Raw genomic sequence first — 14,724 nt, forward strand, 5'->3', positions numbered from 1 at the left:
TCCTGTGGTTCTGGACTCTCTCCAGGAGTTAGCCCAACTCCACCTGTCCAGGGCTATTGATTTTTTTCAGAGAATAGACACTGGAAAGGCCAGTAGTGAGGGAAGTGCCCAGGATCCAACTAGCTGCTCCCCAGGGCTGGCCATTGTGTTCAGGGGCTCTAGAGTCTAAAGACCCCACTTCGAATCCTGCCTTATGACCCGAGGCAAGTCCTACCCTTCCTCGGGCCTCAGTTTCCTCCCTTGTAAAGTCAGAGGGTTGGACCAGATGGTCTCGGAGGCCTCTAGTCTCTCTAGATCAAAAATCTCATGACCCTGACACACCTCTCGGCCCTCAGTGTGCTTATTTTTACAGAGGAGAGATCTGAGGCTCAGAGAAGTTGAATAATTTACCTAGGGTCTCACAGCAAGTAATATCAGGGCAGGATTCTAACCCAGGTCTTTTGGACCTCATGCAGTGTTCTCTCCACTATACTCTGCTGGCTATCATAGACAGCTTCATAGGATTTAGAGCTGAAAGAGACCCCCCAAAGGTCATCTTGTTCGCTACATTCATTTTTACAGATGAGGAAACTGAGGCCAGAGGAGAGAAAATGGCTTGCCTAAGGACACAGAGGTAGTAAGCAGTAGAGGCAAGATTTGAATCCAGGCTCTTAAGACTTACTAAGAGTCAGTACTCTTTTTTTTTTTTTTTTGTCAATACTCTTTCTGCTGTGTCACATTGTCCCCTTTTTCCTGCCCTCCTGCCCGCCACCTTGGTTGTAAGTAAAGGGGTTGGGTCAGGTGACCATTAAAGTCCCCTGTGGTTCTAATACTGTCTAAATCCTAAATTCACATTTTTCTTCTTTGGGCCTCAGTTTCCCTTTCTGCAAAATGAAGTTAGGCTAGATGGTCTCCTATGTAGAATACGAGTTACATTTTCCTGTCCCCAACACTCCAGAGTAGTGCCTGGTGTGTTTAATATTTGCTTATTGAGTTCAGTTGAGTTGTCTCTAAGGAGCCTGCCAGTTCTGATTCTCTGTAATCCCCAAATTCCAGGCATTGTGACATTGCCTTTTTGGGGGGTCATGTCTAGGAATATGGAGAGAGTCATCTTCTTCCTCCTCTACTGGGCTGGCTCCATTAAAGAGAAAGGAAATGGACTATCCATAAAGATTCCCCAGTCTTCTACTTTCCCTGAATCATTGGAGATCACATTAAGCCACATCTGATCTCCCATTGATTATCTAGATCGAGATCTCCTATCTTGGACTAGTTAGTAAAATCATCTGAAAGACTTCTCATGATGTAAGCCGGAGCCAGTCTTCTGGGGGGGGTCTCTGAGGCGCCAGCGTTTTTCTCCCTTTCACTCATTCTAGTGGTCCCCACTCATCTCCTGAAGCAGGCTGCCAAGACATGCCTAGTTTCTGGTAGAAGCTCTTCCCTCCCCTGGCATTACTGGAGATGACCGCTACCCGTGCCCTCGGGAGGCGATCTGAGCTCCTCTGCCAGCCCCATCACCATCCCGGTCATCCCACAGGCCCTTGGCCCCCCTACTTGGTGAAGTTCCTGAGGGCTTTTGGATTTATTTTGGGTAGAAAGTCATCCCAATAATTTTCTCACTTCTTCATTTGGGTGGAATGGGAAGAGCCCTGGATTTGGAGTCAGTGAGAACTCTCTACTACTTAATAGCTGCGTGACCCTGGGGTCCTGGGACAAAGGCACTGGCCCTCTCTCCTTCAGTCCCTTAAATGATCCGATATTAATGACTCTCCAGTAAAAGGGCTTATCCCTTATAGGCAGAGACTGAAATCAGGCTTGAATCATCTGCCCCCAGGAAGGAAAAGGAATCACTGGTACCGTGGACCCAACTTCAGAGCTGCTCCCCATGGCACCAGCCCCATCTAAATCCCGCCATCCAAATCCCACCATCCAAAGTGGGCTAGAGTTTAGAAAAGTCACTCGAAAGTTTCCAGTAAGGCAGCCTTTGCATTTGAGATATTGTTACTTGTTAACCCACCCTAGAGGAATCACTTCTTCTCCGGGGCCTCAGTTGCCTTTTCTGTAAGTTAAGGGGGTGGATCATCAGGGGATCTTAATCTATTTTTATGCCACGAGCACCTTCATAGAAGAAAGTTATGCATTATACTGAAGTACTTATCCAAATAGCAAAAGTTCTCAGTTCAGTGACCCCTAGAAATCTAAACACACACTTCAGGTTAAGGATGGTCCCCAAGGTCCCTTTGACCAGTTCAAATGGAATCACACACTTCCCCCCCACCCCTCCCCCACCTGTAATGCCATTCTTAAGTGATTTTATATTAGTGGCTCTATGTGAAAAGTTCTGGAGTTACCTAGTTACCTGAAACTGGAAGCTCCTCTTCTCCAGTACTTAGTTAGCAGAGTGCCTGGCATATAGTAGGTACTTAATAAATATTTACCAACTAATTGAGACACGCATAGATTGAATTAAAGCTAAAATGACTATTTTATTGTTAAAAACAAAAACACAAACACCACAGTTCGGCTTAATTTAAGGTAATTTAATAGATCGCTCCAGTAAGGAAGGCCCGAAAATACCCAGGAAAGAATGCTCATAAATGTAAACGTCTTGTCCTAGTCCCATCATCCCCTCCACCATCTAACGCTCCCTGGAGGCCATTTATGAGGGCCTGAGGCCACCTAGGAAAGGCCAATAAGTTGGGCATCCCTCTAAGTCTTCCGTCTCCTCCACCAGCAAACGCTCCCCGTCTTCTGTTCGAGAAGGGCAGTGGTCCCCCGTGATGACGGTTTGGGGAAGGCACTGTTTCTGCTCTGTCTTCTTCTCCACCACCTGGAACTCTCAGGCCGTTCTCAGGAGGGGCTCGGAAACACCTTGGCCTGGCCGCTGGAACGGGCAGTGGTCTTGCTCCAGCATCGCCTCTACCATCAGCACCATTCCTCAGGGAGCGCTGGAGATGTAGTATCCGGAGGCGGCCGTTGGGCCGGGGTGCCTCTGGCCCGTCTCCTGTGCCGGCCCTCTCCTCTGCTGACACCATCTCAGAAGTTCGAAGGCCGTTTGTGAAGGGTTCGTTTGTGAAGGGTACGAGGTGAGGGCGATGCTGCTGCCCTTTTACCCAGTTCCCTGCCTGTAGTGCCTTCGAGGCAGTCAAGGGGCTGCTTTGTTAGGGCCCACATTACTATGGTGACTTAGGTCACTATATCAACATTACATGGCACAAACAGGCAGCTCAGAATTTTGAGGTCAGCTCACTCTCCCTGCTCTCTCATTGGCTGACTAGCTCATCCCCTTTGTCTAGCCAAGCCCTCCCCCTGTCATGCTAGGTAGGGGGCCCACAGTTTCCAGGATTACAATTTAAAAGCGTGAGAATTCAAATAACGTGCGACCGTATGTGACCGCGATCGGTCATTTGTACTAATTAATCACGAGCTCCTTGTGTACCCTCTTATCCTCTCATCCCCTTCCCAGATCACTTCTATTCCTTCTCAGTCTGGCCTGGCACTGTCCTATCCTACTTCAGTTTCCATTTCAACCCTGCTACTTTCTGCTGGGCCTCAGTTTCCTCATCTGTAAAAGGAAGAGGTTGGACTTCGAAGGTCCATTTCAGCTCAAAATCCATGATCTAATAATAATAATAATATTTATGTAATGCCTGCCATGTGCTGAGGCCCACTAGTGGTTCAGCAGGTAGAGCATCCAGCCTGGAGTAAGGAGTTTGAATCCAGCTTCAGACTTTTACTAACTTTGTGACCCTGGGTAAATCACTTCACCCTGTTTGCCACAAATTTCCACACCTATAAAATGAGTTGGAGAAGGAAGCGGCACACCTTTCATATCTTATCCCTAATGGGGGTCACCAAGAGTTGGGCAAGACTGAAAAGTGACCATGATAATAATCTCTTATTACTCTTCTTCATTCATCCTCCTGTTCTTCATTTCTGTCTGTTGAAAATCTCCTCCTTCAAGACCCAACTCCTGTCCCCATCTCCTCTCTGAAATCTTCCATGATTTCCTCACCTGAAAGCAACCTTTCTTCCCCACTGGCTTTATTAGAGACCTTTGTCTGGCGCTCCCTTGATAAGGCTTTAGTGTTTTCATCTTGGTGGGCCTCCTAACTACCGGCCTCCTGCATCTCCTAAGAGTTGTTTAAATGTCTTATGAATTGATTTGGGAAATACAAGAGCCTGGGACACTTTGGGACCCTTAGCAAGCCGCTTTCCCACTGTCTAACTCAGTTTTCTCATCTGTAAAATGAGGATAATAATAGCAGCTACCCCTCGGAATGTTGCCAGGATAAAACGAGAACATATTTGTCAACTTTAAAGTGACTCTGTACATGCTAGATGTTATTATTATTATTATCATCTCCATCCTCATCACCAGCATTATGGAAATAGGCCTCCATTTAGCTTCCAATGAAACCAAGAAGGTTCTGGTTTCAGGTCTTAGCTCTGCTGTTTGCACCAGCAACATGACTGTGAGAAAGTCACTTCCCCCTCCCCCCCAATACAGCTTCCTCACCTATCAGATGAGGGTGGACGGACGGGTGCAATATCAGCTTAGGTGACGTCTAAAATCATTCTCAGCTCTAAGCCAGTGAGACTTGGGGAGACGCCCCTATCGGCTGCCCTCGGCTTCCTCATTTACAGAAGGGCCAAGGGCTTTAAAAATCTGTAGCCGAATGCTGGCAAGAGCTAAATGAAAAGCTAGGATTACGCAAAATCAATCCTTGCAGATCTAAAAGCCACATCCAGAAAACCTAGTAACCCACACGCCTCTTCTTGATGAGCGACAATCAAGAATTTTGACTAGAAACACTCTGATACCTGTAAACAGTGGCAAGGGAATCGGCAGGCTTGACAGCCATTGAATACTGCCTGAGTGGGTAGAGAATGCATTGTGAAGCAGAATTATCTCCTAAAGCAGATTCAGAGTGACTCAGTTCGGCAAACTTCTCTCACCAGAGTTAGCAATTTTCCCTAAAAAAGCTTGCTTTCTTCATTCATTCACTTTTAACAGCCATTAATTAAGCGCCTACTGCGTGCCAGGCTCATCCAAAATGTCTTCGAACCCTTCTCTTCTTTCCAGATCCAATTCAATTGCCACCTCTTCCCTGAAGCTTTCCCTGATCCCCTCACCCGAAAGCAGTCTCTCTTCCCCTCTTGTTTATTAGAGGGCTTTGGCACTCCCTTTTCCTCCTCACCTGTTCCTGCAGGTAGAAGGAAAGCTGAGTGCAAGGCTAACCCAATGGGCTGAGTGAAGGCCCAATACTGCCCCCCCACACACACACAGTGTGTGTATTTGCCTTCATGGAGCTTGCAGTTTAGCAGTGGGATAAGACCCCAACCCAAATGACTGTGAGACAGTGTGTTAGAAAGGGCCTAAGTGCTATGTGAGCTCAACTATTTAGTAAACACCTAGGGTGGGGAACAAAGATGATTATCAAGACTCACTTTCTACGCCATTTTGGCCTGTTGGCCTCTTCTGCCTTATGATTAGGACCAGATGATTCTCTCTGGCTTTTTAAGTGTTCTGACACACTATAATTTGCTTTGAATCATTGTGTAAAGACACTTGGAGCATTTGCTGCGAGAGGTTGGGCAAGTTCTTGCCTTTCCTCCGCCATCTTGGCTCCACCTCCCTCCCATGAGATTGTCAATAGCCTGCTAACACATCATCAAAAAGAAGTTTCTTTAAAAAGTTTCTTAAATCAACAAATATGATAAGTACCTACTACGTGCCGGGCACAATTCTAGGGGCTCTGGATACAAACAAGGATGTTACGGGGTTGATAAAAGTAAAGCACTGTAGAAATGCCAGTTGTTGTTATTGTTGTTGTTGGCTCTATCAGTCTGGCAGCTGATAGAGCAGTGGACAGAGCATTGAACTTCAGAGTCTGGAAGTCCAAAGTTCAAATCTGGTTTCAGACGCTTACTAGCTATGTGACCCCGAGAAAGTCTTCTAACCTCTCTGCCTCGGTTTGCTCCTCTTCACAGCACTGACTTTCGAGGGTTATTGAGAGGATCAAATAAGATAACATTGATACAGTGCCTAGCACATTTCCCCTCCCACTTGATTTTCTAGAACTTTAATGCATACCAGCAGGAGTGGGAGGATGGGTAGAGGAAGAGGGGAAGGGCATTCTGGACCAGGGAAACTCACAAGCAAACAGTGAGAGGTGGGGAAAGCACAGAACGTGTACCACAGACAGAAGGTGAGAGAGTTTGCCTGGAGCACAGAGGACCCAGACAGGAGTAACGGAAAGGTAAGGCTGGCAAGGTAGGGAAGAGCTGGATTGTGGAAGGGCAGATTTTTTTTTTGTAGACAGCCACGGATGGGACGTCCTTTCCCGTGCTTTAGGATCGGCAACAGGGCAAGGCTTGTGGGAGGAAAACAGAGCTGGTTTTATGCTTTGGTTGATCTGGAAAATAAACTGGATGAAATCATGGCCAGAAGACTTAGCGGAGAAGGGACGTGTTCTTAAGGGGAGGAAAAAAGCTTGTCCAGATTCACACACCTCTCACATAACAGAAAGAGACCTGGAATCCATCTCCTAATTCATACTTGGCAGCTTTTTGATGCTCACAGAGTCGCTGAATTTCAATCAAAGGGCTCTTGGAGACTATCTGGGCCGATCCTCTCATTTTACAGGTGAAGAACTGAGACTGTTAAGGTGAAATTACTTGCCCAGAGTCACACAGGTAGGGAGAAATAAATGACTGGCACCTCTTTGAGACCCCTTTTCATTCTGAGATTCTGCAAATCCACACTGCAGCTCCCAGTGGACACTGGGGTCCAATCCTTGTGAACTCCTTGGTCCCCAGAGGGGCCCGTCCTGAGCATCCGTTTTCATTCCGACCACTTTTTTCCTTTCTTTGTAGATCTTCCACCACCCGCAACCCGGGAAAGACCCCCAGGTTGCAAGACAGTTTTTGTAGGAGGTCTGCCAGAGAATGGAACGGAGCAGATCATCATGGAAGTATTTGAGCAATGTGGAGAAATCATCGCTATTCGAAAAAGCAAGAAAAATTTCTGCCACATTCGCTTTTCTGAGGAGTTTATGGTAGACAAGGCCCTCTACCTCTCTGGTAAGTATCTGCGGCCCATGATTGTGGCCGCTGGTCACAGAGTATGGGGGAGTGTAGCGGGGGCGTCCACCCGTCTGCTCGCGGGGATGGTTTATGGGACGTTTTCCGATTCCTCCTCCGGGGTTCCTTCCGGCTCGTTGGCCTGACCAGCCACTTTCCCCCTGCTTGCACGTTCAACTCCATGCAGCACTCACTAACTCCTATCGACATCTGGGAGATTCACATTAGAGGCAACATGATACACTAGAACCCCAAGTCCATATCCCAGCTCTGCCACGTGCTAGCTTGTGTGATCTTGGCTGAGTCCATTTCCCTGTTGGGTCTCAGTTTCTTAGAAGGAGGAGTTGTCACATTTCAGGAAGAACATTGGTAAGTTAGGGAGCATTTATAAAAGTGACAAGGCGAATAAAGAGCTTTGAGATCCTGCCATCTAAAGATCCATCGAAAGGATCTGGGATGGGATGTTTGAGCCGGCAAAGAGATGACTCTGGGGGATGTGCCAGCTGCCATCAAGCATTTGAAGCAGGGAGGGAAGGTGCCGGGAAGCAAAAGGAAAAACCTCCTTCTGGAAAAAGTATCCCTAAGTGGCCCTGGGGAAATGGGGGCCACCCCTCAGCAGAGGGCCCCAAGCACAGGCCTGGTGCCCATTTCCTGTGGATGAGACTTTTGTGATCATCCTGCCAAGAGCCTGAGGTCTTTTTTGAACCCAGTAGCCTCAGAGGCCTATTGTCATCCGCCTTTAGAGGTGGAAGGAACCCTGGAGATCTGGCTGGATGTTGTGTGGGAGTTAATAAAAGTCACAGAGATGTAGTGAAATGAAGGGAGGACTTTTAAACAGGAGTTCCAGGTCGGAATCCTGGCTCTGGCATCAGTTAGTCATGTGGACTAACTGCCTTGGAAGCAAGCCTCTGAGACTGAGTTTTTTCATCTTTAAGATGAGGATGATGCTGTTCATACTCCCTCCCAAGCACTGGAGAAACCAGTCTTTTTGTGCGTTGATGGTTATTCTTACTCCGCAAAACTTCCCAGATTCTGCAGATCCTCGTCAGTGGGTTCCAGTTCTGTGCTGAGCTGCTTCCCCCCCCCCCCCCTTTCCTTCCCGGCTCTGACCATTAGGATACCGCATCCGCTTGGGCTCAAGCACCGACAAGAAGGATACCGGCCGTCTTCATGTGGATTTTGCCCAAGCTCGGGATGACTTATACGAATGGGAGTGTAAGCAGCGCATGATGGCCCGAGAGGAGCGCCACCGCCGCCGCATGGAAGAGGAACGCTTCCGTCCTCCATCTCCCCCGCCTGTTGTTCATTATTCAGACCACGAATGCAGCGTTGTAGCTGAGAAGCTAAAAGGTAAAGGTTCTTCTTATGCGTGGACATCTTCCTCTTTCGTAAAAGTACATGGTGTACTAGAACCCTGAGTTCTAGTACCCAAGAACTAGAACCCGAGTAAAGAACTTGATCTTAAGGACACCCAATCTCATTCGCTTTCCCCTCCCAAAATCACGTCACTCTTTGACTCACAAGTCTGCAGTGGCTCCCTGTTTTTTCTTGAGTTCTGTTCAGGCTCCTCCACTCAGCATTTAAGGCCCTCCACAACCTGGTACCAGCCTGCCTTTCCATTTCAGTCTCCCTTTAGTGCTACAGCCTGTATACTCCACCTGTGCTGGACAACACTTTTATTAACGTTATGAATTAATTAAACGAAGTGACTTTGTTCACACTTTGCTGTTAATGATGGAGATGCTAATGATGGTGGCTGTTTGCGGGCACTTTTTGGGCCCTCTTTCACCATCCTTTCCCAGTTACTAGAATGGCTTCCCTTTACTTTCTCACCCCTTATTTTACAGTAAGTTTGCCCTGAAGGGGTAGCCTGTGATAATGTATAGAAAGCTAGGCCCAAGTTCAAGTCTTGCCTCTGACACACTCTGCTGGTGTGAACTTTGTCAAGTCACTTAAGTCCTGATCCAAAAGTTTCCCGTACCAATGCCTTATACCTATCCCTGTACCTGCACCTTAAAACCAAATTAGAAAAAGCCCTCCCGGAGCCCTTCCAGGGTGGGTTTTTTTCCAGAGGTAGGGAATTGGGCTTAAGTGACTTGCCCGAGATGACACAGTTAGCATCTGAGGCTGGACTTTAACTCGGGTCCTCCTGATTCTAGGGCTGGAGGGCTATCTGCAGCAGCGCCATGTAGCTGCCCCTATCCTTTCCAATGTTGAAAATGACCTTCCTCCTCCGGCCTGCTCCTCACTAGGTATGTGACATTGGACAGGTCACTGAAGTACTTTGACTCCCCAGTTTTCCTCATCTGGAAGATGATGGCACTGGGTTAGGTGATACTGAAGGTTCTCTCTCTCTCTAGCTTTCTTACCTTTCATCGAGTTAGTCCCATGGCATGCCCTGGCTAATAGATCGATAGCTGATATTTATATCATCCCTCTTATGTGCCAGGCTCTACCAGTAGGCTCTCGGGTGATGCTCACAATAACCCTGGGAGGTAAATGCGGTTATTATTCCTATCTTACAAATGAGCAGAGTGCAGCAGGCTGAAGTGACTTACCCAGGGTCAGACAGCTGGCAAGTGTCTGAGAACAGATCTGAACTTGGGTCTGACTCAAATATGTACATACATACACACATTCACACACGCGCTCACACATAGATACACAGACACACAATCACACAGATACAGACACAATCACACAGATACACAGACACACAGAGACACACAATCCCACATTTACACAGACACACACACACACAATCACACACACAGAGACAATCACACAGATACACAGGCACACAATCACACAGATACACAGACACACAATCCCACAGATATACAATCACAGAGACACGCAATCACACAGATACACGGACACACAATCACACACACAGACACACAATCACACAGATACACAGACATACACAGACACACAATCACACAGATACAGACACAATTACACAGACACACAATCACACAGATACACAGACACACAGAGACACACAATCCCACATTTACACACACAATCACACACACACAATCATACAGATACACAATCACACAGACACACAATCACACAGATACACAGACACACAGAGACACACAATCCCACATTTACACAGACACACAATCACACACACACACAATCATACAGATACACAATCACACAGACACACAATCACACAGATATACAATCACAGAGACACACAATCACACAGATACACAGACACATAATCACACACACAGACACACAATCACACAGATACACAGACACACAATCACACAGACACACAATCACACAGATACACACAGACACACAATCACACAGATACACAGACACACAATCACACAGACACACAATCACACAGATACACAGACACACAATCACACAGATATACAGATATACACACAGACACACAATCACACAGATACACAGACACACACACAGACACACAATCACACAGATATACAGACACACACACAGACACACAATCACACAGATATACAGACACACACACAGATATACAGACACACACACAGACACACAATCAAACAGATACACAGACACACATATAGACACACAATCACACAGATACACAATCACACACAGACACAATCACACAGATACACAGACACACAATCACACACATACACAGATACACAGACATATGCAGACACACAATCACACAGATATACAATCACAGAGACAATCACACAGATACACAGGCACACAATCACACAGATACACAGACACACAATCCCACAGATATACAATCACAGAGACACGCAATCACACAGATATACAGACACACAATCACACACACAGACACACAATCACACAGATACACAGACATACACAGACACACAATCACACAGATACACAATCACACACAGACACAATCACACAGATACACAGACACACAATCACACACATACACAGATACACAGACATATGCAGACACACAACAATCACAGAGACAATCACACAGATACACAGGCACACAATCACACAGATACACAGACACACAATCCCACAGATATACAATCACAGAGACACGCAATCACACAGATATACAGACACACAATCACACACACAGACATACAATCACACAGATACACAGACATACACAGACACACAATCACACAGATACAGACACAATCACACAGATACACAGACACACAATCACACAGAGACACACAATCCCACATTTACACAGACACACAATCACACACACAGAGACACACAATCACACACACAATCATACAGATACACAATCACACAGACACACAATCACACAGATATACAATCACAGAGACACACAATCACACAGATACACAGACACACAATCACACAGACTCACAATCACACAGATACACAGACACACAATCACACAGATACACAGACACGCAATCATACACACAATCACAGATACACACAGACACACAATCACACAGATACACAGACACACAATCACACACAGACACACAATCACACAGACACACAATCACACAGATATACAGACACACACACAGATATACAGACACACACACAGACACACAATCACACAGATACACAGACACACATACAGACACACAATCACACAGATACACAATCACACACATACACAGATACACAGACATATGCAGACACACAATCACATAGATACACAGACACACACACACAATCACACAGATACACACACAGTCACACAGACACACAATCACACAGATACACAGACACACAATCACACAGACACACAATCATACAGATACACAATCACACAGATATACAATCACAGAGACACACAATCACACAGACACACAGATATACAATCACAGAGACACACAATCACACAGACTCACAATCACACAGACTCACAATCACACAGACACACAATCACACAGACACACAATCACACAGACACACAATCACACAGACACACAATCACACACAATCACACAGATACACAGGCACACAATCACACAGACACACAATCACACAGACACACAATCACACAGATATACAATCACAGAGACACACAATCACACAGATACACAGACACAATCACACAGACACACAATCACACAGACTCACAAACACACAGATACACAGACACACAATCACACAGATACACAGACACACAATCACACAGACACACAATCACACAGACTCACAAACACACAGATACACAGACACACAATCACACAGATACACAGACACACAATCACACAGACACACAATCACACAGATATACAGATACACACACAGACACAATCACACAGATATACAGACACACACACAGACACACAATCACACAGATATACAGACACACACACAGACACACAATCACACAGATATACAGACACACACACAGACACACAATCACACAGATACACAGACACACATACAGACACACAATCACAGAGACACACACAGAGACACACACATAGACACACAATCACACAGATATACAGACAGACACACAATCACACAGATAAACAGACACACATACAGACACACAATCACAGAGACACACACACAGACACAATCACACAGATACACAGACACACAATCACACAGATACACAGACACACAATCACACACATACACAGATACACACAGACATACGCAGACACACAATCACACAGATACACAGACACACACACAGACACAGACACACAATCACATAGATACACAGACATACACACAGACACAATCACAGATACACAGACACACAGATACACAGACACATAATCACACACATACACAGACACATACAGACACACAATCACACACATAGACAGACACACACAGACACAATCACACAGATACACAGACACATACAGACACACAATCACACAGATACACAGACACACAATCACACAGACACACACACAGACACACAGATACACAGGCACAGAGACAGACAATCACACAGAAACACAGACACACAATCACACAGATACACAATCTCAGACACAATCACACAGATACACAGACACACAGACACACACACAGATACACAGACTCATACCCACACAGATATGCAATCTCACACACACACACACACACACACACACACACACACATACACACACACCTCTTCCTGAATTCAAATCTATTTTGAACACGTAGTAGTAGTGGTGCAACCTTGGCCAAGTCACGTCACCCTTTCTGCCTCAGTTTCTTCATCTGAAAAATGAGCTAGAGAAGGAAATAGCAAACCACTCCAGGATCTTGTCCAAGAAAATCCCAAACGGAGTCATGGACACCACTGGAAATGAATGCCTAAACAACAGAAATTTGCGTGCATTCTATTTCTCTGGTAAATTGTAATCTCCTTGGGCAGGGACCCTGGCTTGTCTAAGTTTTATTTCTTCTCCAACACCGCACTCACTGTGCTCTGCACACACTTGGCACCAACTGAAAGTTTCTTGAATGCTTTTCTTACAGAAACGAGTAAGTTCCTTGCCCTCTTGCAAGAGGGCTACAGACTTCTGGCTCCTTTAATTCCCGGTAGATTATAGCTTGTGAGTGAAGGAGAAGCAGTGGTCCTATGGAAAGAGCAGCTCCCTCTCAAAGTGCTTATAGAGAAAGCACCTCTGCAACCTTAAACATAGAGAAATGGGAGGTTTTTCTTAGAGGCCTTCAGATAGAAACAGAGAACCTGAGAATTTCAAATAGAAGACCAGAGAGCTGGTTTTCAGGCTGGGGGCCCCAATCCAAGGTCCCTGCTGCAATAATAACACACTGGGGCCATGTGAGTCCGTGCAAGTCACCTGACCTCTCCTTGCTCAAAGCCTATAAGTTGCCAGCCTGCACCGGCAGAGAGGGTTTTCTCATCCGGGAGTTAGGTCCGGTCCCTAGTCCTATCACTTACAAAGAATAAACGTCCCCTTCCAGTAGCACTTTGGTAAATCCCTGTGAGGAAGAAGAGGAGGAGCTGTCAGCCATGCTTTGAGAACCTCTGCTAAGTTACCCCTGGCCCTCGCCCAAGGGGAAACCAGCATTTTGGGGAAATGGATGGGTTGGGACCTGAGCAGCTGGGATTCAAGGGATTCTCCCTTTCCTTCAGATGATTCCAAATTTTCTGAGGCAGTGCAGACACTGCTGACCTGGATAGAGCGTGGTGAGGTGAACCGCCGAAGCGCCAATAACTTCTACTCAATGATTCAGTCGGCCAACAGCCATATCCGTCGCCTGGTCAATGAGAAGGCAGCCCACGAGAAGGGGATGGAGGAGGCCAAAGAGAAGTTCAAGCAGGCCCTAGCAGGCATCCTCGTCCAATGTGAGTTGTGCTCCGGGGGTGGACGGGGGAGGGAGCGGCACTCCGTCACTCATCTCTTTGAATTGGCACAGAAACAATACGTGCGTTCAGAGATCGTGAGCCAGCTCACTTAATCTCTTGCTGGGTGACTCATTTCATTAGTTTCGCAAGCCAGTTGAATCAATTAGTCACTCAAGTTAGTTACTCAGATAATGGTATCAATTCCCCAAGCGTAAAAGCAAGATCGTCTCCTGAATGGAGTCTCTGTGGTGCATCCACCTCAGCTCCTCGGAGACACCAAGGGCCACGACAGTGCCATCCCTTGCCGTTTGCACTCTGATAGGTACTTGAGGTTAGCGTACAACCACTGTTGACCATGGAGGTGAGTT

At 46.3% G+C, this 14,724-nt stretch overlaps 1 protein-coding gene across 8 annotated transcripts in view; it reads left to right on the forward strand.

Moving 5' to 3' along the window:
- ENOX2 (ecto-NOX disulfide-thiol exchanger 2) overlaps positions 1-14,724 on the forward strand; it is a 305,006-nt gene that overhangs the window by 251,852 nt on the left and 38,430 nt on the right. For all 8 annotated transcript variants that reach the window (XM_051969238.1, XM_051969240.1, XM_051969239.1 and 5 more), the window contains 3 exons: positions 6,859-7,065; positions 8,182-8,415; positions 14,144-14,356. In XM_051969238.1, the coding sequence (XP_051825198.1) occupies positions 6,859-7,065; positions 8,182-8,415; positions 14,144-14,356 (654 nt within the window). The remainder of the gene's footprint in view (positions 1-6,858; positions 7,066-8,181; positions 8,416-14,143; positions 14,357-14,724) is intronic.

Source organism: Antechinus flavipes, chromosome X (genome assembly GCF_016432865.1).
Source record: "Antechinus flavipes isolate AdamAnt ecotype Samford, QLD, Australia chromosome X, AdamAnt_v2, whole genome shotgun sequence".
Classification (NCBI taxonomy): Eukaryota; Metazoa; Chordata; class Mammalia; order Dasyuromorphia; family Dasyuridae; genus Antechinus; species Antechinus flavipes.